At 54.7% G+C, this 26,090-nt stretch overlaps 1 protein-coding gene across 8 annotated transcripts in view; it reads right to left on the minus strand.

Moving 5' to 3' along the window:
• Positions 5–26,090, minus strand: part of NOS1AP (nitric oxide synthase 1 adaptor protein) — a 32,080-nt gene continuing 5,994 nt past the window's right edge. For 2 of the 8 annotated variants that reach the window (XM_021404706.1, XM_021404710.1), the window contains exons 2-12: positions 25,953–26,024; positions 14,397–14,489; positions 14,032–14,105; positions 13,175–13,283; positions 12,874–13,015; positions 11,666–11,823; positions 10,993–11,160; positions 9,183–9,348; positions 8,417–8,566; positions 1,455–1,716; positions 5–1,377 (exon numbers count right to left, since the gene is read on the minus strand). In XM_021404706.1, coding sequence (XP_021260381.1) covers positions 930–1,377; positions 1,455–1,716; positions 8,417–8,566; positions 9,183–9,348; positions 10,993–11,160; positions 11,666–11,823; positions 12,874–13,015; positions 13,175–13,283; positions 14,032–14,105; positions 14,397–14,489; positions 25,953–26,024 — 1,842 coding nt within the window. In that variant the 3' untranslated portion in view covers positions 5–929. Of the gene's footprint in view, positions 1,378–1,454; positions 1,717–4,040; positions 8,567–9,182; positions 9,349–10,992; positions 11,161–11,665; positions 11,824–12,873; positions 13,016–13,174; positions 13,284–14,031; positions 14,106–14,396; positions 14,490–25,952; positions 26,025–26,090 lie in introns of those variants that run through there. The other 6 variants (XM_021404708.1, XM_021404707.1, XM_021404711.1 and 3 more) reach the window with 6 other exon arrangements.

Consider the following 26,090-nt stretch of genomic DNA (forward strand, 5'->3'; position numbering starts at 1 on the left):
CGTGTCGGTGGGTTACAAAAAACTTTATTGTGCAATCCGCATCTTTAATCCCAAACTACACACACACACAGACACACCCCAGGCAACATAAATAGAGGGTGACACCGGCACCGGTGGCCTCAGGGCCGGGGGTGAGAGGCAGGTGTGTGTCTGGGGGGGTGACCCAGTGACCGCCCGCCCCCCTCGGGCCTCACCCTAACACTCACCCTCACCACAGCCCTCACCCTAACCTTCACCATAACCTTCACCATAACCCTCTCGACGCCACCGCTGCGGTGAGGGAAACTCTAGGTCAGAAGTGCTGCTCCATGGCCGCTGCCTTGCCCAGGGGTCCCCGTGCAGATAACCCCTCCTGTGCTTCCCCCAGAAACAACCACAGAGCAGTGTGAGGAACCGCGTGCCTCCTTGTGTCCCAGCCTCACACACAAGCTCTTCCCCATCGAACTGGAGGAGCTGGCCCATGTGGAGCAGGGTGCCCGCCTGGGCATGTCCGGCCGGCCGCGGGTGGTTGCTTTAAGACCAAGAAACAAGCAGGAGCTGGGGCAGGGAGATGCACACCGAGAGCCTGCATGGTGCCAGGCTCCCACCCTGCTCCGTGCCGCAGCTCCCACGGCCAGGCCCTGCTGCAAAGTGGTGGCACTGGGCAGAGGAGCGCCTCGGGGCTGTGAGAGCCTGCGGGCACAGACGGTGGGACAGAGGTGTGGGCAGGGAGCTGGTGCCCACAAGAAGTGGTGGCAAGTTAGGCTGTGCTCCTCCGGGGCAGCTGGGGAGAAGGGATGAGGTGGGGGGGGGAGGATCCCCACGCCACAGGCCATTTCAGGAATGCCTCCTGCTGCCCTGGGGCTCTCCTCTCCCCAAAAACAATCCAGCAAGTGGCAGAGAGAGAGGTGTTTGGGAGAGCCAGCCCCCTCAGTGCCCTTTGCCCACTGCTACTCGAAGGACAGCAGGTCAGGATGGGGACCCTCTGCCTCCCGGCTGGGGGTGCATGGCTCTGCATGCCCTGCACTCCCCGGCAGCTCATGCTCCAGCCCTGCTTCCCAGAGGGGCTTCTCTGTGTGAGGTGGGGTCTCCAGGCCACCCTTATGGATGAGGTCAGGCACAGGGAGGGCAGCAGTGGGCTGGTCCCCACTCAGCCCTGGAGTGTTGGTCGTACTGAGCACCCTGGGGTGCTCTGCAGGGGAGAGGTCCCTCGGCCCTGGCCACTCCTCCACAGGGTCGGGGTGTGCTGCAGGTGGCTCATGGGGTTCCTCTGTGCTGTTGCCCGCTGGCTGGGGTGCAATGAGCATGTCCTGTGGGGTCTTCAGGGCACGTGGTGTCCGCTTCTTGGTGATGGGGGGCGGGGGTTCCAGCCGGGGGAAGGCATCCAGCCCCATGGCCCTGCAAGCAGAGAGAGGCAGTGACGCCTTCCAAGCCAAAGAACCCTACCATGGGGTGTGGAGTGCAGGGACACTCACCCATCCTCACTCGCTGGCTGCCCCATGCCCAGTGCGGCACCAGCGCTGGTGTTCACCTCTGTCACCCCCATGCCAGGGGGTCCGGCTGGCTCCTTACGGCGCAGGAGGTCATTCATCTTGGCCCCCACGGCCTTGCCCAGGTTGCGAAGGTGCTGGCTGCCAGCGGGGCGGGAGGGCTGCGGCAGGGCACCAGCAGTAACGTGCTGCGGGCGTGGGGTGGGTGCCGTGCCAGCACTGGTGTTCTCAAACATGCTCTGGTCCACTGGAAAGGAAAGGGAGCGGAGAGTGGGTGTGAGGCGGGATGCAGGGGGTGAGTGTCCCAGGGCTGCCTGCTAGCAGCATGGTAGGGACAACATTTGGGGACAGAAAGACCGTTCCTGAGGCCCCACAGCTGTGTTGTGCATGCAGTGAGGACAAGGAGGGGGAGCAACAATCTCAGGGCACCACACTGCTGCCACCAGCACACCGAGAACATCTCTTACCTGGCACCAAGCAGCTTGGGAAGCAGCTTGTGGAAAGAAAGAGGGAGAAGGTTTATCAAGGGGTACAGCAAGGGGACAACCCCAGGACCCCTCATTTGCTGGGGTACCCACAGCCTGGGCTCTGAAATGTACATCCTCAATATGGCACCCTCTACTGCCCACCAGCCTTGCAATGCTCAAGTCACTGGAGCTGTGTGTGTGCAAAACCCCACACTACCTCACCATCCCATGCTCAACTGGCTGCAGTCTGCATAGGCTGAATCCCCATTCCTTACCCCTTGCTCCCTGCCAGCCCTGAAGACGGAGCCTGCAAGCATCACCTCAGCCACTAGGTTCCCAGAGAGCCTCAGGGAGGGGGGCAGAAGCTCGTATTCCAAAAGCATTCTGTTGTGCCCTGCGTGCAAGTGTGACATCAGCCCTTAGTGAAGTCAGCTGAGTGTGGATTCTGGGTCCTCAGCAGAGGATCTGCACAAGGGTGATGGATGGATTTGTCATGCCAGCTATTGTGATTGAGTCCATGTCCCATGGTCCCAGAAGAGGCAACCTGGACCCAGCCCTCCCCTGGGACCAGTGCAGCATGCCTGGTGAGCACCCGGGATGCATCCAGGCAGGGGTGCAAGGAGGGATCTGGCTGGGTGTGCCTGCCTGTATGGGGAGGGGAGGGGGAACAGGAGCCCCTGTGGCAGAGGGTGCTTTCTAGGAATGGGGAGAGGAGTCCTACTGTTGCAGCCCACCTCTGCACAATGCTGCTTTTCACCCCTGTGTCTTCCTAGCAGGAACGTTGACAACTGGGGATGCTGCCTCCAGCTGTGCCAGCTCATGGCCCCCAGCGTTGCCTCTGTTCCAGGACAGCTCTTTGTGGGACAGTTCCAGCTGGCTGCCGGGTGAGCTCTCAGTGCTGGGGGGACATGTGGGGATAGAGACAGTCACCTCCACATCCCACAGAGAGTGAGACAGCCCAACTCACCAGCCCCGGGCAGAGAAGGGCTCTTCTGAGCACTGTGCTGGGGATAGGGCTCCTCCTGGGTCTCCAGCACCACTCCCATCCCCATGGGTTCCAGTGCTTATGCAGTGACCCTGACTCACTGCTTCCCCTTCCCTCTGCAGACCGCAGTTCCACACCCTCAACGGGCAGCAAGCTCCCTGCCCGCACCATCTACAGACCTTGGTGCTCACCATACAGCTACTTCATCTGCACCAAAACAGACTCTGAGCAGCACCTCTCCTCCAGTCCACCCAGTGGCACCCAGGAGCCCAAGGATCCCAAAAACCTCTTGGAGGTCCTTTGCTCTTCCTCTTGCTCTTCAGAGGAGCTCCTGGCCCCTGAGAGTCCCAACAGGGTTTACATCACCCCCGGGGACATCCTTGCAGCTTCCCAGCAGCAGCATGTGCCACAGCACGGCTACAAGTGCATGTCGTGCTGCCGCATCTTCCCCACGCTGTGCTCAGTCAAGAACCACGTCCGACACAGCTCCCAGGAGGGCTACAGCTGCAAGGTGTTTTACCGCAAGCTCAAGGCCCTGATGGAGAAGGAGCGCAAGGTACAGGAGACCAAGAGCCCCTAGGTGCCCGAGTAGCCCCAGCAGCCGGGCCACTGCCGCGGGAGGGCACTGTTTCTTCATTCCACTGCTGCACAATAAATGCCATGCAGAGTACAGCCTGCCTGCTGCTCTCCTGGGAGGCACAGCTCTGCTTCAGCTCCTCGCTGAAACAATGCTTCCCATGTCCTTCAAGAGGCTGCTTTCTTTCCCTGGTGGCCAAAAATTCCTGAAGCCTGGAAAGCACTGCTTGGCATCTTTGCAGAGAGATGTGTGAGTCCCAGCAGCCCACAGGCACCCTTGAGCTGTCGGCCAGCCCTGAGATGACCCCGACACCATTTGGGGCATCCCTCTCTCACAGTCAGCTGGCAGTCGGCACTGCAAAACAGGCACAGCTGAGGGCCATGGGGTCCCGCAGGGGAGGATGCTCAGCTCCAAGAGGATTTGTGCAATGCTGGGGGTGCCACCACCAGTGCTGGCTGCCAGCCCAGGCTGGCAGAGTGTGGAGGGCAGGAGGAGTATAGAGAGAGAGAGAGTCAGCGAGAAGGAAGAGACAACAGAAAGCCTTGAGAAATAGAAAGATTTATTTAGCAAAAGCCAATCAACTAATGACGACACCCAAGGGTTAAGTGCACTTACATTGACAGATTGGTTTCTCAGATAGACCGAGTCAACAGTTAGTAACACGACAGTTGTAGGAAAAGAAAGGACAAAAAATATAGCTATAAATCCCTGGTCAAGGTCCATAACAAAAGTGAGAAGCTAGAGAGGCATTTTGTAGGCAGTGCTGGGTTAGGAGGACCACTTACATGTACACATGATGCCGCGGTGCAGCACGGCACTGGGTGGCTCCCACCTGGCTCTGGCGAGGCACAGGAGGCTGCAGCACCTCCTGAGCCCTGGGGCACTGGTCAGCATTCCCTGTGGTAGTGCTGACCACGAGCCCAAGGCTCAGCCCTGCCTGCAGGAAATATCCAAGACGCACTGCACCCACTCCTGCTCTGTCCCCTCTGGAGCTAGTCTGGGGGATTCCCTGGACCCCAGTCTACTGGTGGCACATTGAAACAATCACAGAATGGTTAGAAGATCCTCTGGTCCAACTCCTGTTCCAGCAGGGCCACCCAGCGCAGGGTGCCTATGCCTGCATCCAGGCAGCTTTTGAAACTCTCCAAGAAAGAGACTCCACAGCCTCTCTGGGCAGCCTGTGCCAGAGCTCAGCCACCCTCACAGCACACAAGTGCTTCCTGGTGTTCACACAGGGCTTCTTGTTCCAATTGTGCCCATTGCCTCTTGTCCCATCCCTGGGCACCCCTGAGAAAAGCCTGGCTCTGTCCTCTTTGCACCTCTCCCTTCAGGTATCTAAACACATCAGCGAACTCCCCCTGAACGTTCTTCAGAAGGAACAGTCCCAGCTCCCTCAGCCTCTCCTCATAGCAAAGGTATTCCAGTCCCTTCTCCATTTCCACAGCCCTTCACTGGACTCTCCTCCAGGAGCTCCGTGTGCCTCCTGTACCGGGGAGCCCAGCGCTGGACACAGTGCTCCCAGCATGGCCTCACCAGCACTGAGCAGAAAGGCAGGATTGCCTTGACCTGCTGCCTCAGCTTAGCTCGGTGTCCCCCAGGACCATCAGCTCCATCACTGTAAGGCTGCTTTTCAGAATATCCCAATGCCTGGCCTTGTTCCTCCCAGGGCCGGGACTCTGCGCTTCTCCCTCAGCTCCAGCAGGTTCCCACCAGCCCGCCTCTCCAGTCCCTCTGGATGGCAGCACTGCCCTTTGGTGGATCATCAGCCGCTGCTCTCAGGTTTGTCCTCTGCAGACGTGCTGAGGGTGCCCCATCACCCAGATGGTTCGTGCGGAGGTTACACGGGACTGTAACACCACTGACCTCCAGGGTACACTGCAAGCTGCTGGCCTCCAACTAGACTGCTCTGCTGATTGCCACCATCTGGGCCCAGCTGTTCGGTCAGTTTTTAACCCATCTCACTGTCTGCCCATCCATCCCATACATTGAAAACTTGAGGATCTTTTGGAGACAACATCAAAGGCTTTAACCAGCTCAGAGACAGCCCACACTCTTCCTTCTGTCACCAATGTACTTACAGAAGCCCTTCTTGTCTTTGACATCCCTGGACAGATTTGATTCCATTTGCTCTTTAGCTTTCTTAGCTTCATCCTGAGATGCTCAGACAATGTTTCTATTCCTCCCAGGTTGTCCGTACTTGCTTCCACTCTCCATATGCCTCCTTTTTGTGTCCCAGTTTGACCAGGAGCTCCTTGCTCATCCATTTTTGTCTGACATTCTTATTGATGGAATGGACCACTCTTGAGCTTGGAGGAGGTGATCCTTGAGTATCAGTCAGCTTTATTGGGCCCCCCTTCCCTCAAAGGCCTCAATCCAAAGAGTTCTTCCAGCAGATCCAAAAGAGGCCAAAGTCTGCTCTTCTGAAGTTCAGGGTTGTTAGCTTACTTTTCACTCCCCTCCCTGACATAAGGGTCTTAAGAATTCCACCATCTCAGGGTCACTGCAGCCAAGGCTGCCTTTGACCTCCACGTTCCCCACACACCCCTTGGTGTTGATACAAGATCCAGCAGAGGACACATCCTTCCTTCCCACTAGGACTCTCTAGCTCCTGACAGCTCTGCTACCTGCAGTGCCCAGCCTCCTCATAGATGGACAGTGCACAACTCAGCCCTTGCTCCCCCTGGGGTCTACCCACACCTTGCTCCTCAGCCCCGAGGGGACTGGAGCAGAAGGAAACCATGGACCTTCCTCAGTAGCAGGGTCAAGCACTGGAGTAGAGCAAGAACTTGAGTCTGGGAGATACACAGCCAGGGGTTAGATGCAGGCAGATCAAGCAGAGACAGCTGGCAAAAGGGAAAACGGCAGGCAAGCGACAAAGTAAAGCAGAAGCAGGACAGGAGGGTGGAAGATATGGAAGACCATCATACCAATCTCCAGCCCCCCCATGTTTCTGTAAGGAGCAGAGGGGACATCAGGGCTCTGGTTTTTACCCCTTCAGCTGTGTTCTCTTAGAAGCTGCATCAGGGGGCAGCTGATAAGTGTGCTTGCAGAACAAGAAGCTCTGGCTCCTTTGGAGGCCCTCAAGGACATCTGTCAGCCTCTTAGGGGCTGGTGGGGGATCCTAACATTCTGGATTCGCTTTTCTGGAGGGTGCAGACTGGACACATGAAGGCACACACATGCACAGCTGTTCCTCACCTGTGCCACCCAGCAGCTCCCCTCCTGGAGTGCCCACCTCTCCCATTCCAGCTGAGTACAGGCACCAAGCTGTGCACCAGGCAGATCCAAGCAGCTCCTCACGACTGGTGTCACCTTCCAAAGGGGTCCAGAGCCCCCTTCTCCATCCTGGGCTCAGCATGCACCCTGAAGCAACCACTGTGAATCCAGACCCTGCCTGGGAGCAGGGTTACTGCAGCCAGGTGATGGGCTACACAGCCACCAAGTCGCCCTGCAGAATAACTCCTTCTGGGGAATGGAAATGTACATGGTACCCACAGCAGCTAGGGAAGGAGATCTTTCTTCCCATGGAGGGGTTGTGCAAGTCTATCTGTGCACACAGCCATTGCCAGCAGTGGTCTGGGGGCAAGCAACTGCATGGAAATGGGATGGTTCATCTGTAAAGCCAAGCAGGGAACTGGCAGTAGCAGTGGTGCAGGGAATTGCTTGAAAATATGACTTGAGAGCACCAGAAAGGCTTTGAAACCAGGTAGCTGTACCAAAGAGCTCCAGGAGCAGGCAATGAGAGAAGGAGGACACCCCCTCCCTGCACTGCACTCCCTGGCTCTCACTCCATGCCCATTTGTGCTTCCCCATCCACTTCATAGACCAGGACAAGAGCAGGCAGTGCACAGCACCCATTGTCTGCCTCAGGCAAGGACCAGCTCTGTCCCACAGTGACACAAACCCCAGTGCCTGCCAGGAGCTGCCCGTGCCTGGCCATTCTGTGCAACTTCCTCTTACCCCCTCACCTTCCCCAGCTACCCCCCAGTATTCCTCACCCCTCACTCATGCACCCACATTGATGGTGCACCGTCTCTCATTCTGATAGCATAGCTGCAGCCTCATCTCCACAATCTCTATCATGCAGAAAACCAACTCTTGCTGCCTCTTGTGGCCCTCCTGTCCCTGCCCTACACCTGCTCTCTCATTCCCCCAGCAGAATCCTTCACCAGCTTCATTGCTCCCCCCTACAGTAACACTGCTAGCAGTGGCTCCTAACCTGGCACATTTGCTGGGCAGCAATGCCAGCAGTATGAGGAGCCCTGCATGGACACGATGCTGCTGAGGGCTCTTTGCTTCCCTTGCTTCTGATCTCAAAATACAGCTTTGGGAGGACACGGGGACCAGGGAGCAGTGCAAGCCTGGTATGAAGCTGAGGGTGCTGAGGGCTGGCTGAGACAGGACAAGATGACTGGCAGCAGGGAAAGAGGATCTGCGCCCTGCTCCAGCTGAAACACTGCAGTACCGTCACGTCTACCTCCCTGAAGCTGGAGCTGTTGTGGGCTGCATCAGGGTCCTGGGCACAGCACAAGCCAGGGAGGGAGCTGCCAGCAAGGCAGCATCACGTGCCATGCCTAGCTCCGGCCCCTGCTGCCATCCAGCCCCACACTCCCTCTGCCATCCCTGGGGGCCCCAGCTGCTCTCTGCCACCTCTTGCCATCCCCCTACACTGCGATCTCATCCTCCAGGCTGTCACCCAGGTCCTGCTGGGGCTGGACATTGAGCAGGCGCGGCGGTTCCTCCTGGGACCAGGAGTCGCGCTCCTCGCTCTCGTCCGTGTTGGACTCATACTCAGAGGCGATGCCCGACTCACGGAACTTGAGGAGCTCCAGGCTGCCCAGTGCCGGCTCTGGGGCATGCGACCCTGAGCTTGGCAGGAAGTGGTAGCACTCCAGCTTCACCAGACAGTCGTTCCTACCTATGGGGCTGCCCAGGGCGCTGGGGAAGCCTGAGCTGGGGCCCAGCTGCGGCAGGTGGGTGTCCTCAGGCTGCGGGGTTGTCGGGTCACAGAGCACGGGGAGGACGCTGGAGCGGAAGGTGATCTCCAGCAGGCTGTCCTGGGAGCCTGCTGCAAGAGAAGGACAAGGCTGAGAGGCAGGCAGTGCCACCCTGTCCCTCCCGGGCATCCCATGGCCGCCACGGCTGGCTGCAGACACACAGCCTCAAATGCTCAGATGACAGGGGCACACGTGCCAGGAGCTGCTGACCTGCAAAGAGCCAGGATAGAAAGCTAGCTGCCTTCCCTTGGCTCCTGCAGGGAGCTGATGACCACATCTGCTGGAGAGGAAGGTTAAGGAGGGGCTGGCATAGATGTGCAGCTGCTGGGGAGAGCAGGCATACAGCTGATGGACACGTGTGACGGCCACCCCACACCTCCCTCCATCCTGCATGCAGGTGTCCTGCTGCACATGCACAAGCTGGGCCAAAAGGGCACTAATATTGCTGCTCCCCTCAAAAAAGCATTGGAAATACACCAAAAAATGGAGTGTTACACCCACGTATTCCCTGCAGACCCTACAACCAGCCCCCCTCACATTGGGGCACCGGTGCTGCACTGTGCCATGTCCCCAAGCCCAGTGTCTCTCCGGAGCTGGATTGCACAGCAGGGTCTCCAGCCATGTACCCCTTTGTGCTGTAGGGTCCCTGCTAGCTGTGAGGCGAGAGGACAGGGCAGAAGTGCTTACTGGTGTTGTTCCCCGCCAGTTTCAACTCCAGCTCCTGCACCTGCTTGACCAGGAGCGAGATGTGCTGCAGCAAGTCCTTGTTCTGGAGCAGGAGCTGGTGCACACGTGCCTGTGCCTCCAGGCGAGCCGCTGCCTCCGCAGTCAGCTGGTCCTTCAGCAGGTGGACCTGTGGGACAGCAGGCACCCCGTCACATTGAAGTACACCCTATGACCGTGGGGAAGGCAAGGGAGCCCTTTGCACAGTGCTGCTGGGTGAGGCAGCAGCTGGCAATGGTGGAATTACAATTAAATGCTAAGCAGGTGCACAAGCTGACAGCATCAGCCTGGAAAAAATTCTTCCCCTCTGCATCACAGGAGTCTGCAGCAGGGCTCGGGTGGTGCTTGCGTGCTGCAGGGAAGCAGCGAGCAGAGCCCACACATCACAGCTGGCAGGGGGGCAGTGCCTTGTGCCACAAGTCCCTAGGGACAACACTCACAGGGACACCTGGCCATCACCCAAGGGACAGATATCGGAAACACCTTAAAAAAGCAAGTCTCTCTGGTCAGTGAGGGAACTAGATGATATTTCATCTCCAGCCAATTACAGGCAAGGATAATTACAGAACGGTCCCTGCAGCTACAGACCCGTCAGTTTGACACAGATCCTGGACGATGCAGCGGAGCTACTGGTTTGTTTGTAAAGAATTCAGCCTGTGCCAGTCACCACGTTCAGAGACGAACTGACTTGGTACTTCTCGAGAGAAGATAACGAGTGCCATCGACGGAGATGTTGATGTAATGCGCTCAGTCATCTAACAGGCGTTTGACACAACAGAACATAACTTTTTCATTAATAAATTAGTGCAACACCGAATCACCACAGCTCACGCTGAATGGATTGGAGCTAAGTGACAGCTCTGGGACGAGAACCACGCCAAGGTGGGCAGAGCTCCAGAGCAGGGCGTCAGCCCCTGGAGAAAGCGGGATGAGCCACTGGCTGGTATCCCACAAGCCAGCCAAGAAATGGCTACACACTACTTCAGATTTTTTTAATCTGAAAGTAGGAAGAAAAAGAAATCAGCACTGTAAAGATCTGCAGATCCACAAAGATGGAACTACCAGAGGTGACAAGTCTCTGTACCACAGGGATGTGGTTTGTCTGCATGAACAACATCCTGCTTCTTGGGCAGGTACGAAAGACCCCCAGCAAGGCAGGTCCCTCCTTCAAAGGGAGAGCCATTTCCCAAGCCCATGACCCTTGTAGAAACCCATGACCCAGTGCTGGTTTTTGATGTCTGGGAAGAAAAGCTAAAGTGAAGCACAAAAAGTCTTCTGGAGCTGCTTGCTTAGGCCAGTTGAATGGCATTAAGCTGCGTCAGGGGAGGTTCAGGTTGGATATTAGGAAAAATTTCTTCTCTGGAATGGTGGTTGGGCACTGGCACAGGCTGCCCAGGGAGGTGGTGGGGTCACTGTCCCTGAAGCTGTTCAAGAACCAAGGAGATGTGGCACTGAGGGACATAGTCAGTGGGCACAGTGGAGGTGGGCGGATGATTGGCCTGGGTGACCTTAGCATTCTTTTCCAGTGTTATTGATTCTATGAAAGCTAAACAATTGGAGAGAGCTCTGGGAGGTGTCAGGGAACAAACAAAGCTATGGTCATTGGTCAAGTGGAGGAGCCAGAGCTGTTGAAATGAGGAATAGCCATGCAGAGAGTGAGCTGCTGGCTGCGGTTGGCCAGGATTAACACCACAGTGTGGCATTTGCCACATGCCTCATGTTGGGTCCCCCACACTTCCATGTTGCAGCCCCAGAAAACACTGTCAGGACAAACCTGTGCCACAGCCACTTGTGTTTGCTGCTGCTGCTGCTGCAGGAGCTGCTGCAAGAGCTGCATTTGGTGGTGGGCAGACAGAGGTGTGCCCAGGTCAGGCAGCGGGGTGGACGAGGGCAGCAGCATCTTGGGCGAAGCGGTCAGGATGTTCTCAGGGTGGAGGCAGCCCTGCAACACACCGACGTTAATAAGTGCAACCCTGTGCCTCTGCAGCCCCAAGAGCTGCCAGGCACAGAGCAGTCCCCGAAATTTCCAGGAAAAAGGCTGCTGCATTCCAAGCAAATCACGCTTTGCTGAGGCAGGGGGAGCCTGCTGAAAAGCTCTGAGAACAGTTTTTGCCTGGGGCTGGCCGATGGGCTCGCTGACCTCCCTGTGTTCCCCCAGGCTTGTGACAAAAGCACAAATATTATTGCAGAAAGTTTTGGAAAAGGCTGACGTTTCCCATGGAAATTTCCACTCTATCAAAAATAACCCTTTTCTGAGGTGTGTGAGAAAAACAATTATCCCTATCAGCTCTGCCCCAACTCTTTCCATGTGGCTGAGCTTTGGTACGGTGCTCCGCAAACGCAGCCCAGCCCCGAGCCAAAGGGCAGCGGCAGACAGCTTTGATCTGGGGGCTGGGAATGCTGCAAAATCCCTCCTGACCCCCAGGGCCCCAGAGGGACCCACGCACCTTGGCCTCGGCGCTCGCCTCCTTGCCCACAGCATCCAGGTCGGTGACGCCGCGGCTGAAGTCGAGGATGTCAGCCCCCGGCAGCGGCAGCTCCACAGCATCGATGTCGGTCTCCTCGGCCGAGGTAGCTGCCCTCTCTGCAGCGGTGAGGCGGCAGGCTGTGGGACGGCAGGGCATGGCTGGGGGTGAGCACTGGAACCCTGCATTCCCCCCACCATTCCCTGTACCCCCATCCTCGGCTGCCCCATCTGTTTGATCTCCACTCGCTTGCATTTAGCTTTCCCCGAGCAGCAGCTACCCAAGCACATTAATGTCCCATTTAAGCCAAAGTCCCTTGCAGTTTTCCTTAGGGCTCCCCACATGCTGTGCCCCAGAGCAGCCCACGTCCCCTGCAGGTTGGGGACTTGCACATCATGCTTCCGTGGCTGTGCTTCTGTGGCTGCTGGGAGCAGAGCTCACGGCCAAACACACCCAGGGACCAGCAGCCAAAAGCTCTGGATTTGAGGGAAACCGGCCATTGAGAGCAGGAGACACAGAAAGCTGAAGGTAAACAAGAGGTTATGGGAAAACAAAAAGGACGGATGCTCAGAAATCCCCAGGGAGCTGCATACCGAGGCCAGGACATTGTGCAGAGGAAAAACAAACAATGAGCTGCTCAGGCCAGCAGCAGCCCCTCAGGACAGCACTGCTGCAGGGCCAGGCAGCTCCAGACGGGACAGGGAATCTGAATGCAGACAGGCAGCAGGACCTGCTGACATCCCTAAGGGCCCCTAAAATAGGCTTGAAGAAGGCTGCAGGTGTGCAAGCCAGTTCTTGCAGAACAGAGTCCCGCTCCCCTCTCTTACAATTCAGAACACCAGGAACAAGCCTGGGGACGTGGGGACGGTCCCTGCTTTGGCCCCTTTCCTGGCAGCAGCGAGGAAGCGTTTGCAGCATGTGAAGCGGAGAGCACTTGGGCACCCAGCCGAGCCCAGAGCACTGCTAATGGGCTCTCAGCATGGGGGATGTCTGTGAGGATGAAGACTAACACCTAGCGAAGGCTCCTTGCTGGGCAAGATCCCGCCGCACTGCAGGACAGACTGCCGTGCAAATCCGTTCCCTGCAGGTGTCAGCTGGCAGCAAGCTTCACAGAGAGACAGTGGCTCTGCAGATGGTGTCTGCCAGCCACCTCGGCAACGATATATGGCCCCTTCACTCCAGCACGGCACCTGGGACATCCAGATCGTCCCCGTTCCTCTCGCTGTCCCCGTCCTCCTGCCCATCGGCATTTTGCTGGGTGTGTTGCAGGCTCAGCTTGTGGCAGACCTCAAACGCCTGTCCCACTGTCCGCACGATGCGCATGGCTTGACTCTGCACCAGGAGGGAGAGGAGCAGAGGCATCAGCCCATTGTGAGCAGCTGCCCGGCTCTCCATGCATCACCACTGTGACTGCAGCTTAGAATGCAAACCACCACAATTCCAGGTTCTGGCCCAGCCACCCCACTGGGATACGTTCCCCAGCATCCTCACCTTCTTCTTGGATTTGAAGACATTGCACCTGAACACGTTGCTAGACCCATCCCGGGCAATGTAGCTGAAGATCTTTAGGTCCTGCGAGTCATGGGACACATAGAATATCCTGCAAGGACAGAAAGGAGAGGGAGGACATCGCCTCCGACACATGCTACCCATGGTGCCCAGGATGCCAGCAAGGCCACAGCCAGCTGTGAGATCACAGGGCACGCTCTGGGTGCTGGCAGCTGCCCAGCCTCTGCAGCAAGGCCTTGCAAAAGCCAGCAGAAATTTTTTTTTGGCAGTGGTTCCACGTAGGATGAAAAAAATCCTCTGCTGACTCAGCAGCAGCATTTACTTCATAAAGACAGCACAGGGATTTCTCTGCTCAGCCCCCATGGCTGTACTAGGGGTACCAGGATGCAGGAAACCTGCAGGAACAATACCTCTGTGCCTTTTTGGTGAGCTGGTCTCCTCTGCCCCAGCCAGTCCACTGTTCCTGGCATGGCAGGATGCTGGGAGAGTGCAGCAAGCCAGAGCAGCTGCCCTGTGCCCTCCGAGATCACCACAGGATAGTCCTGTTGGCCACCATGCCCCAGCCTGGCTCCAGCCTGTGGAGCAGCCCTGCCATCGGATCTCTCCCTTCCCCAGCAGGGTGCAGCTTTATTGCTCTAATTGGGATCATTAAAAGGGGCTTAGTGGCACCTGGCCTGGCTGTCCTGCGGAACTTGGGAGAAGTTTTCCTGCAGGATTGTGCCTGCTCCCCGCTGAGCAGGGACCCACCAGCCATTGCTGCACAACTCGGGGCTCAGCTCGAGCTGCAGGATGCTGGTGTGGCACGTCAGAGCCTTCATGCCATCCCCAGGTGGTCTTACCTGTAAATGGGATCGTGCATGACGAGCATTTTGTTCTCGTCCCAGGCCCATTCTTTTTTCTGCAAGGGAAAAAGCTGAAAATGAGTACGTCAGATGCTGCCCTTGTGATCAAGAACTGGGCAGAAGCAGTGCTGGGGCACTGCTTGCCCCATAGCCCTGCCCATAGCCCTGCTGCTGCCCTACAGCCCCAGCTGATGACCTGCCTATAGTGTGAAGCTAAAATGCCCCACACAGCTGAAGTGCTTCCTGCCCAAAGCACAGCCAGGGGCCTCCCGATTCCCAGGAATCCAAGGGTAACCTTCCCGACCATCTCACTGCACACCCCGCAGGTCCCCAGCACTGCTGCCCTGGTCTGGGCTGCCTACCTTCTTCTTCTTCTTCAGAATGACCTTCACACCATCCACTGACACAATGAGGTTCACCTTCTTCTTCTTGATGTTCTTGGCTTTGAACTCATACTGCAGAGAGAGGCCAAGTTAGTCCTCCTGGTGAGCTCTGAGAATGTTCTGATGGGATGGAAATGTTTTGCTAAAACCATGTGTCCCCCCAGCCACGCATCCATAGCAGGGATGCAGCCATGCTTTCCTCCCACCCAGCAGCACCCAGCACCTGCAGGAGCCCACTGGAAGCAACATATCATCTCAGTGGAATGATATTTCGTGCATCCTGCCTCTCTGAAGAGACATAACCCCACAGAGGAGCAATTCCCCAACCCCTCCCCCGTCTTGAACTCTGGGTGGAGAAACACTAAGCCAAACGCAGTTTTGTGGGGCTCAGTGTAAAATCAGATGACTGCTAAGGACTCAGTGAACCTCACCAGGGAGGACGGCATAATGCAATTACCCACTTCAATTAGAAGCCACTGGATGGGAAATAAAACCCAGGAACTTCCAAAGATCAGTGACTAAACACAAAGCTCCAGCCCAGCCACAGGGAGAGAACATGATTCCTCCAAATCTAACCACTCCTGCATGCAGAGCCCTACACGCACTGAGGGCTTGGGCAGGGTGAACAGGTCAGGCATTAATTTAGGCTGAGCAAAGTCCCACACAGCATCAGTGAGGGCTGCCTTCTGCTAGAGCTATGGCTTGCGGTTTTGGGGTAAAACCACAGCACTTTGTGGCTCAGTAGGATCGCACACACGCATCTGCTCCCATCACTGCAGGGTTTGGGGGAGTCACAGAACCGCCCCACCACTGACATTGGTACCCAGGGTCCCTGCAGCACAGCATCCCCACGTCCTGCACTCAAGGTAGAAGGATTTAATGAACTTGCTCATTAGCCAGCTTTGCTGCAAAGGGAGCAGCAGCCGAGCCCTGCCTTGGGTCCTGCCGAGGCTCCGTGTGACATTTCCAGCGCCGCATGATGCATCAACTCTGGCAGCCAGAGCCAGCAGGCAGCGAATGCTTCTGGCCCTGACCCACGATCCAATGATAAAAGACCTGAAAATACAGTTCCTCAAAGCCATTTGGAAGCAGCTGACGGGGATGAGGGATGCAGATGACTCAGAAAAGCGCCCGACGGGGTGATGCTGCTCTGCCTGTCCCAGCGCACGGAGCAGGCAGGCTGGGCGAGCCCACATGCTCCAAAGCCACAGTGATGGCCTGCAGAAATCAAAGCTCAGGCTCCCGCTGTGTCTACAGACAGATTCCACATCCCCTGCCTGCCTGCCAGCTGCCTGCAGAGCTCTGCCCTGCTCCCCTGGTGCAGCAGTGGGTTCTCCAGAGCTGCTCAGCAAGGAGCCCACCGGAGCCAGTTTCCAAGGGTCACCTTTCACAAGCAGAGGCGATGCAGCACCGAGCACGGCCCCCGGCACCTCCGTTCGGCAGCAGTCCGATTTACAGGTCCTGCTGCTCATTGATCAGCAGCACCGTGCTGCACTGCTGAGCTGCTGGAGCCAAAGTTTGCTGTTCTGAGTGACCCTGAGTGCTAATTAATCTGGGCTCAGAAGAGACAACAACCCTGAAAAACAGCCCAGGGTTAGAGAGACTATATTTAGCCTGGGCTTTGGGTGAGTAACAGCCCCAGGAAAGCAAAGCAGACAGAGCGGGATTCAGCACAGGTGTTACCAAACCCCGGCACAGGCTGTATGGGAAAGAACAGGTACAGAGCTACTGGGGAAGGCACCTCTGTGCCTCACCTACTGCGGCTGCTGGTGAGGGCACTGCCCAGGCTCATCCCTTGCCCGCCCGCCTCGAGGTGAGCGTTCTGCCTGCGCTGCGCTGCAGCCAAATCCCTTCATGGCAAAGCTCCAGCAAGAACTGGAAGCAGCAAAGAAAGCAAATTCTCCGAAGGGCTGAGCAGCCAGGCTTGCTCCTATAAATCTGGCCCTTGATCCTGGTGCTGAGGTGAGTGCAAAGCTCCCCTGCAAACCTGAGCTACGCGCTTCAGAACTATGCTGCATCCACTCCAGCCCAGTCTCATTAGCGCAGCACTCCGACAAGCACAGACACTCTTTGGGATACGTTTCCCATGTAATGAAGCACAGTTCTAACCAATAAAATACCAATGAACTCATGCCCATTGGGGCTCTCTAATGAGACACTAACCACAGTTTAATAACAAATCGGTGGTGAATAGAATTCAATAAAACAGCAACTCAGCTCCCCCTCCTCTCTGATGCACAGTTGTCGGTCCAAGGTGCAGAGGTCCCAGGGGAGGATGGGGCAGGTCAGGAGGGTAGAGCTGACATCACCACCCAAAGCTGCCCCAGCACTGTGCTGTCAGGTCCAGCTGATTCAGTCCATGCTGCAATTGCAGTGGGTGCCCATCTGGACCTGCCCTTGGCCCGCATTAACTTGTCCACACGCACAAAGGCTGCAGGTAACCCTGGGGAAGAGACCCCGAGCTGGTAGGAATAGGGTGAGGAGGGAGGGAGTGCACCAGGAGAAAGGAGCAGCAGAGCAAGCAGAGCCTGAGCACACACTGCTCCGCAGAGCAAGTAGGAACATCAGCACCATTCGGGAGCTGCTTCACCCTGCTCACAACCACAGTGTGCAATTAGTTCTGCCCTGTTCACAAGGCTTTGATTCTGCAAACCAAATGGATTTCACCCTGAGCAACAGCTACACGTAGGGTCGAAGCAAGCAGCAGGTTGTGCAGATTCTCTGAGTGAGACGTGAGTCACAAAGACTGCAAGGGATGAACTCAGAACCAGGCAGGGTTTGCCCAGACCTCCTGGCTCATGGTGCAACAGTTCAAATGAGCAGGGTTTTGTTTTATCCCAACCAGCACAGGGATCAGTCTCTGCTGACCCAGAAGATAATTTGCACCCTGCCCAGGAATGGGACACAGCCTTATCGCCTCCTGTCCCTGCCCTCTGGCACAGCCCGTGCTGCTAACAAGCAGGGTTGTTTTTGCAGGCAGGGAGCTGGGGAGCACCACCAGGCCACACAGTGGGCACGCAGCACGCTGACGTCCGTGCTCACACCAGTGCCAGCTCCCTCACGTCACCACGAGCTGTAGGATCCTACATGGGGAAAGCAGCACTCGTAGCACTGGAGGGGCTGCTGCAGGAGAAATACCACATTTCCCACCACTGAGGAAACCAGGAGGATAAGCTCTGTTACAGATGTCTCCAGTTTGTTTCGTAAAGAAAAGATATAGGACTCGTCATGCAGCGGGAAGGAAGAAAGAGGGTTTTGCAGCCTCCCCACCACCCCCTTAGCTAGTCGCTTCCTTACAGCGAAGGTGTAATGGTGTTTGCACCTTCAACATGGGTGTTCTACCCCTCTTGAGTACAACTCCAGATTTTCAAATACCCATAGTATTTCTGGTTGTGTTTAACTATCTGCATCCTTGACTGTAGCAATGTGGCAGTCCCAGAAGACACACAATTTTAAGAAATAACTTCAAGGAAGGACCAAGGGATGGGAAAAGGCAATGTTCTTCTCCTGGAGCTTGAGCAGCTCTGCAGTCCTTCACTCCTTCTAGCTGAAGCTCTGCTTAACAGCTCTGCTAAAATGTTTAAGCAAAGACTGAAAATAGATTTTTGAGATATGCCAATTTCTTTTTAAAAGTATTCAAGACAAAACCCAAGGATGTCTTGCTCATGAAAAAACTGTATTAGATTTCTTGTAAGCTCCAAGCAGCTATGAAGCAAATGAATAAAGACTGTCCCTTAATTTTACAGTTCCCAGCAAAAAAAAGCCAGCCAACAAAACCAACTTGTTTATCTTCTCATTTAGAAAAGAAATGTGTTTTTCTAAATATCAGAGCACAAGAGCCTTAGCGCTGACCTCAGGTTAGTGGGAGTCTATTTTCAACATCTGTCTTTTATGCAGAGTTTGCTATTTAAATATCTTCATGCTCTTAGAAGGAAAATAATGCCAGCTGGTGTATGCATCATTGCACAACACATTTCTACTGGCAGAGTATTAGAAGTGCCCTTCCTTGAGAACAGACTGATGTATGTTACTTAATAGAGAGCGCGTGTAACCTTGTCAGTTTGGAGTAAAATTATGTACACGTCTTGAGTGTGAGGAGTACGTGTGAAGAGCATGAAAATCTCAGCCCCCTTAGAAAGAAATATGTTGTATGTCCTCATCTCACTGTTCCTACATAGCAAAAGTGCAAGGAGACTTCTACCCATGCACCGTGTGCTATGTTGAGCAGATCAGATGCTAAAGAAGGGAGATGGGGCCTCACTAGTTTCAGCATCACCCCACACTCTGAAAAAGATTAACCTGAATAGAAGTGCCCTCATTTCAGTCCAATCCATCTAACTGCAGTGGCTACGGATTTAAATTTGCCCACCAACATCCTCCATCAGAAGGGAAAGGACTACTGGGAAACCTCTGCAGTCAGACTGCACTAGCAGGGTACAACCAGATGGGAAATTCCTTGATGGAAGAGCAGCCAGTAAGTAGAACACAAGCTAGGCTTCAGCTAAACGCCAGCTCAGTGCAATGGAGAGCAGCAGCAGCTTTGTGATGCCTTCCCCCCTCTGGTAATGATCTCCTGATGAACAATTAACTCATTACCAAACAACTGCTGAGGGTGTGTTTAACTAGGGCTCCACAGCTCCAGAACCCCAAGAATTCCTGCTGCACACCCAACCCCAACAAGCCCCATCCCTTTGCACACAGTGGTGCTCTCCCAGCAGAGCCCAGCAGTGCGACGCCGTGCAGATCACATTAGCAAGCAGGGGCAGGTCCCTGCACGCAGCACTGCAGAGCACTCAGGGATTAACGCCATGTCCCCCCACGCTCACAGACACCGGGTGACATCTGGGTGTGCCAGGAAGCCTGCCTGCATGAAAACATCCTGCACGGCTCTCCTGCAGAGGGGACGCTTGGCAGGGCTCCCACTGGTGCGTGCATGGGTTGGGTTTTGCCAGTGGCCACACTATCCAAAGGTAACATGGAAGGAGGAGTAACAAAGTGTGGGGTGCTGGTTCTTGGGCTGGCGCTGCTTGGCAAAGCTCCTCTGCAGATCAGCAGATCTGCACATATGGAAAAATGCAGCTCCATGGTGCACATGTGGGTCTGAAGCTAGCTGTGATTTTGGTGTGCACTGACAAGGTCAGTGCCTATATTCCCATCCAACTTCAGGTTTAATTTTGGTAACCGTCTGTGAGGGCCGCGTGTACTGACGGGTATAAATGGGAATCAGTCTAAAAATACCCGTGTTGCGACAGCAGCAGAGCAGAGTTAGGGCGGCTGCTTTGCAACGAGCCCAGATCGCAGCATACCCATTTATCACACAAAATAGGTGTCCCAATAACATTGACTATTTCACAATAAATTCCGTCTGCTCAGTTTGCTATTCCCCACCATACAGCTGCCTCCATCCGCTCCCTCTGCCTTCTCTTCTGCTCCCGAGTTCCATTAGCAGAGCTAACACACTGGGGTACGCCTTCAACCTGAGCAGTTTCACAGGAAGATCAGAGAAATCAGAGTGGATAGAAATAAAACCAACAGCCAGGGCCAGGCATGAGCATCCCTCTGCCAGTGTATGTGGGATACTGGTTCGACTGGTTGCAAACAACCAGGCTGCATAGCCACAGGCACTGCATCCACTGCCTTGGGTGTAGGGAGATGAGGAGAGAGCACCGCATGTCTGTAGGGGATTCACAGTGGAGGGACAGTGCCGAAGGCAGCAGGATACCCCGGTGCATGCTGTTCTTGCAGCAGAGCTCAGTCCAGCCCTGCAGACACAACGCCAGCGACGAGCCATACCCGTTTTAGTGTTTATCATCTCTTGCTAAAATAAGCAGCAGCAGCACATTCTTTGGAAACCCCATATCTGACTGGAATTCATGGCATTTTTAATTAGCTGCTCATTAGCTCTTCCAAACTGCAGGAACAAGTTGAAGACAGACAGCGTGCCCAGTTGGAATAGAGCCGTGCGGAGGCCTGGGTTAAAACCAGCGGGCAAGGGCTGGCAGCACAGCCTGCAATGAGGAGGCCATGAGGAGGCCACAAGGAGGCCAGGAGGAGGAGGCCGAGCGGGCGCCATCTTGGCACAGACATGCAATGAGATGCTGGAGATGGCTGACCGTGGGCAGTCCTCAGATCAAAGGGACCACAGGCATGGTGTGGTTTCTGCAGAGCAGGGCTGTGCTGGTCGGCGTGTTTGAGAGCCACCAGGCTGCCCTGAGTGGCTCTGCAGAAACTCAGCCTCATCAGGCTTTCCATGGGAAGAGTCAGGAAACGCCTGGCGAGCACCTTCCAAAGGGAGAAGCATTCTCTGTGCTTCCTTCCCAACACGCTTTCCAAGGCAGGCCCCAAGGCAACCACCAGGCAGCATCTCTGGCACCACTGGAGTGTGCCCATCCCAACCCCACCTCGGCACCAGCAACAAAATGGGGCAACAAGAGGAACGTGCCCACGCAGTGCTTCAGGGAGGTGTCGATGCAGAAGAGCAGAATCTGAGCACGGCTAGGTTTGCAGCCCAGGTTTTGACACAGCCAGGATTCATTCGTTTGCCTGTTTAACTGCACCAAATTGCATAAAAAGCTTGAGCAACTCCAGCATGGAAGGCAGATGAGAATGGCCAGGCAGAACAGCAATGACAAACCAAAATGAAGCAGGCTGGTAATAATGTAACTAAATCAGCAATTATGAAATTCAGACAATTAATAAAGACTGAATAAGCAACAGCATTAAATGCTTAGCGCATCAGAAGCAAGCCAGCCCTGTGGGTCTCATTAAATGGTAACGGTGCTCAACAACGTTTCTGGTTTGTAACTGGAGAAAAAAGGCAATTATTCATATCACACATTTGTTTCCTGGCTCCTATTCAGCAATAACTAATGCAGGTATTAAAAACCATTCACTAAATTCTACACTTAAAATCAGCAGGCCCGAATACTGTCCTGCAGAGTTTTTACAAAAGTTATAGAATCAGATCCTTGAAAAAACTCCAAGTTAACAAAGGTTTCAAGCTTTTGGGCTGTCAGAATGCAGCCAACATGAGACTGAATACCAACCAAAAGGATTGTAGCACAACTCGACACAGCAACAATAGTCCTATGCAAAATGATATCCTAAGCTATCCCAATAAAACTGGAGGTGTACCACACAAAGGCATCAGGCTAGCTGAGAAATTTAAAGAATATATTTCAATTTCCATCTCTGCAAGCAATTTGACAATTGTTATCTAAAACAACAGTACAGCCCAGCCCGAGGGGATGCAATCCGCTAACCACTGGATTCCAAAGAGAAAGAATAATAGACAGAAAACAGACAGAATGCCACCGTTATCCAGTATACCCCACAACAGTGAGAGCACAACACTTATTTTTATGCGGGTCTGGAAGAAAACAGCATATTTGATATCCAGGTCAAGTGAACTTGGTATCTATTCATTTCAGCCTGATTCTATATGGCAACATCCAAGCCACTTCCCAAAGGAAAAGGAACAGAAGTTGAATACATAAGATGCAGAGCTCTAAAAAAAGATAAAGCTATCGGACATCAAGAGTGTCATCCAGCAGAAAGGACAGTGAGCTGAGCTTCCACTGCTGTGCTGCTGCTGCGAGGCGGACAACAGGGTCCTAGGCGCGCGAAAAAGGGAATGCGCAACCACACAGAAAGGTGAAATCATCTCACAGCATAGTGCTGTGGAAATCCCTACTGATATAAATGATGAAATATCACCTGTTTTATAGCGTACTTGAATGAAGCAATAGGAAAGAGGTTAGAAGGAAGCAACAAGAACTTGCAGACTCCCAGGCTCAAGCCGGAGAGGCTGAACCGCACTCGGTTGGTTCAGCTCATCCAACAGCCCTGCTCTGCCCAACACTGCACAGGGCAGGTGTGTCTGCAGTCCGCAGTGCTGCAGCTCTGCGCTGCTCTGCCTAGGTGATGCAGCAGGGAACGTGCCAGCAGATTAAACAGAGCAGTCCTTGGCCTTTGAGGACCAGCAGAGAAGCACAAGAGCAGAAAGGATCACACACAAGAGCAGCATTTGAAATGTTGATTTCAGCTTGGATAAGCCTGACAAATCCCTTCCTCTTCTAAGTCGCAGTCTCTCATCCATAAAACAGATATAAAGTATTGCTTGATCCTGACCTCCTGCTTGTGAGATTTTTTTGCTCTTTGCTCTTCTTTCCCCAGCCTCTCTCTCCCCAGTGCCCTCACTCAGGCAGCTGGAGCCAGGTATGGCATCTCTGCCATGCAGACACCTGCCCACAACTGCTGTGCCCAGCTCCACGCAGTGCAGGCTTCAGCAGTCAGCACAAGGGAGCAGCCAGACCTAATGCCATCCCAGGAGCACAAAGCCGTCATGGTGGCAGTAGGCTGAATGCCCTGGTTTATTCCAAAACCCGCAGGAAAATTCCATGCTGCAGGAAACCAGAAGTAAATCTCAAAAGCAGTGCCATGGGTGCGATGAGTCATAGAAACTCCTGGGGATTGGAGCAGTGGGACAAGCCCGGCTCTGCGCTGCGCCTACTGGGAGATGCCAGGACAAGCTGAAGCCCCAAATCAACCCCACCTCAGCACATCCCTCTGACCCTCATTTTCAGCAATGCTCCTGCATCAGTTTTGGAGCGTCTAACCTGCAGAAGGCATAGCGATCTTTGCTGCACTACGGTAACACATAGATAATGTGACAGCGTTAAGAATTCTAATGTTAGACCTTTTCTAATGCACAGGAAAGGTCTGCAAGAGCGAGCCTCGCCCCTGCATGACAGTGAGCACCCAGGGGTGTTATGCTGGTGACAAAGAACACAGCCTTATCCCTCAGCGACTGCATGTTGGTAACAATGTGGGAACAGTCAAGGTAGGGAGGGACAGCCTAATGAAGCACCTCCAACAAGTCCTCCAACATCTTACCAAGGTCTTACCAAGGGAGCGCGGCGCTGCTCCCTACCCAAGAGGCATTACACATGCAGTCACATCCTCAGGAGTCATTCCACAAGCATGCGTTCAGTGATGCCACCAGGGCAAGGTCTGAAGTAAGTGGGAGGCTGTATCAGTACAAAGCTAAGCGGTGCTGGCGGCGCCGGGAGAAATCAATAAGCTCGCCTTCACCCTCTTTAATCCGATAAATGGCAATTGCTACAGATAACCCACCCGTTCCTCCCAGATCTAATAGAACGCAACCTTCTTCATTCGGGATAATGATGGGAAGCCATTAGCTCTAATAGCTCACCCTGCTCCCAGTGCTGTGCTTTCCTCGCAGCCCCCCTTGAGCCCCAGCCCCCCACACATCCCCCCGCAGGGACCACAGCCCACCCCCCCACCGCTCCATTTTACCGCACAAACCGCAGTGCTTGTGCTGCTTGCCTTCTTCTTTCCCTTTCGTCAAGCAAGACATGATAAGTGTCCTAACACTTATAAACTCACCACAGTGCTAACAGGTATATCTCAGAAAGACGCTAATTAAATGAGCTGCAAATTACACCGTGGGCTCCGTGCAAATGACTGGCCACACGCAGCAATTTTCGCACCAGTCCAACTGTGCATGTGGCTTTCAGAGGATGAAAAATTCTGCTTTAAACAAGCTTGTTGAAATTCAGAAATTTTGCCAATTTGCTAAAATGAAGCTCAGCTATGCAAAGCAGAAATCACACAAAATCAGATGTACCTGTCAGAGCAGGAGGTCTGGAGGAGTTAGGCTTTAAAACACCCGAAATGCCTCCACATTTTGAACCTGTAAAATTCCGCTGGACACTTCCCAGCAACAGGCTTGCAGAAGACCTCCACAGAAACAGCTTTTAAACCGGTGCCTATATAGGATTTCATCCTTTCTGGAACCAGAGAAAACCTGGATTAAAGCCACGTTCACAGCAATCCAAGCAGCAAAAAAGAGGAGCGGAAATTCTCTGGAATGACTGTGCCAGGTAACATGGCTGCACTGGAAACATGCCAGGAGCACCGGGTGGAAGGCATTTGTGTGTGCTTACATCATGACTGCATTAAAAACCCATACAGTTATGGCTGCTATTTAGGGTTCCATGTGCTCAACCATCCTGGGAAAAAGAAAAGTAAAAAGAAGTGTATTTGTAGCTAGTTCAGGTATTTTAAACTCCAGTCATTCGCAACTCTGAGCCTGTGTGGTTAGGATGGTGCTGTGATTGCTCTGAGTGCTCAGGCCACCCTGTTTGGAGATGAGGAGGAAAAAGGGCTCAGCAGCGCATGCACAAACCCAGCTGCTCGCCAGGAAAACAAGCCCTGGCCTCCTGCATTTATTGCTGCACACGTGGCCGAAGATCACAGAATTGCTTGGGTTGGAAGAGACCTCAAAGATCACCCAGTTCCAACCCACTGCCATGGACAGGGCTGTCACCCACTACATCAGGCTGCCCACTCTCACAAAATACAGTTTCCCCACATAAAGCCCCTCTCGATCCAGCTCCACAAAACAGATGGAGCCGAGCTCTCGGCGTGCATCTGGCTCCCGTGCAGTGCCGCCTCTGCGGGGGAGCAGGGAGCGCGCAGGCATCAGGAATGCCAGCAATGCCTGCTATGCGTGTCCGGCGTGCCCCCCAGGTCGGGGGACATCCCAGCAGGATGCTGCAAGCTCAGCCAGCCCCAGCACTGCTCCTGTGTCCTCTGGCAGCACATGAGGCTCCCAGGGTGTCCCCCCTAGGGCCCCGCTGCCACACAGGGTAGCTGAGCTGCTACTTTTGGAAGCCGTATCCCAGTTGTCTTTTCCCAAGACAACAGTTGTCCCAGGGAACTTGAAGGAAGGAATAGGAAACAGCTGCCCATGAATCTTGTGGAGCTCCTGATGGCCTAACATATCCCCAACCAGCTCGGAACCAATGTGAGCAAACCTAACTCCAACTAAGACCTCCCAGTCACTGGGCATGCAGGGCAGCTTGCAGGAGTGCTGTCAAGAAAAGCCCAGGGGCTATTTATGCACCAAAACTGGAAATGAAAAACCTGTGCCAGGACGCCAGACCCCTCTGAGGGAGGCTGGAGGCTTCCCAGCTGCATGTTCTGCAGGAGGGGAGCAGAGGAAGAGCTGCTCCGGTGGCTGCGGGCCAGGTATTATGTGACCAGAGCGCCCAGCATCCTGGCCGTCCCTATTTTGGGAAGCCCAATGACTTCAGAGCCAGCTGACATCCCCTGACCTGCTCACCACCGAGCGAGCCTGCTGCCGGCTGGCCTGCAGCTCACCCACGTGCTGCCGGTTACTTGAATTCAGAGCTTTCATTTGCACAGGGCCACTTAGTGGGCACGGACCTGCTGGCATCTAGCATCCAAAATGTCACACAGCCAATGCTCTTAGGCCAGCAGGAGAAAACAAACGTTCCTCCCCTACAAGTCGTACGCTGCCGCTTTGGAACCAGGAACAAGACCAACAACCGATTACGTACAGGTGCCAGCAACCCTGCAGCCTGCACCAGGCACCCATCTCGATGCGGGAGCAGGGGAAGCCTGCAGCTGTGGGCAGCCCTGGGAAGGGGAGGGCTATGGCCCCTGCACCAAGGGGAAGGAAGGAAGGAGCATACTTGCAGCACTCACCCGGATCCGCCGCATGGCTGTCACAATCTCCACCCTGCTGTTTGGCCGCGGCACATCCAGGCTGCCTATGTACTGCAGGGAAAGAAACAGCGGGTTAGCCCTGTTTGCATGTCACTGACAGCTCTGGATCCTCACGGC

The sequence above is a fragment of the Numida meleagris genome, chromosome 7 (genome assembly GCF_002078875.1).
Source record: "Numida meleagris isolate 19003 breed g44 Domestic line chromosome 7, NumMel1.0, whole genome shotgun sequence".
NCBI classification, from domain to species: domain Eukaryota; kingdom Metazoa; phylum Chordata; class Aves; order Galliformes; family Numididae; genus Numida; species Numida meleagris.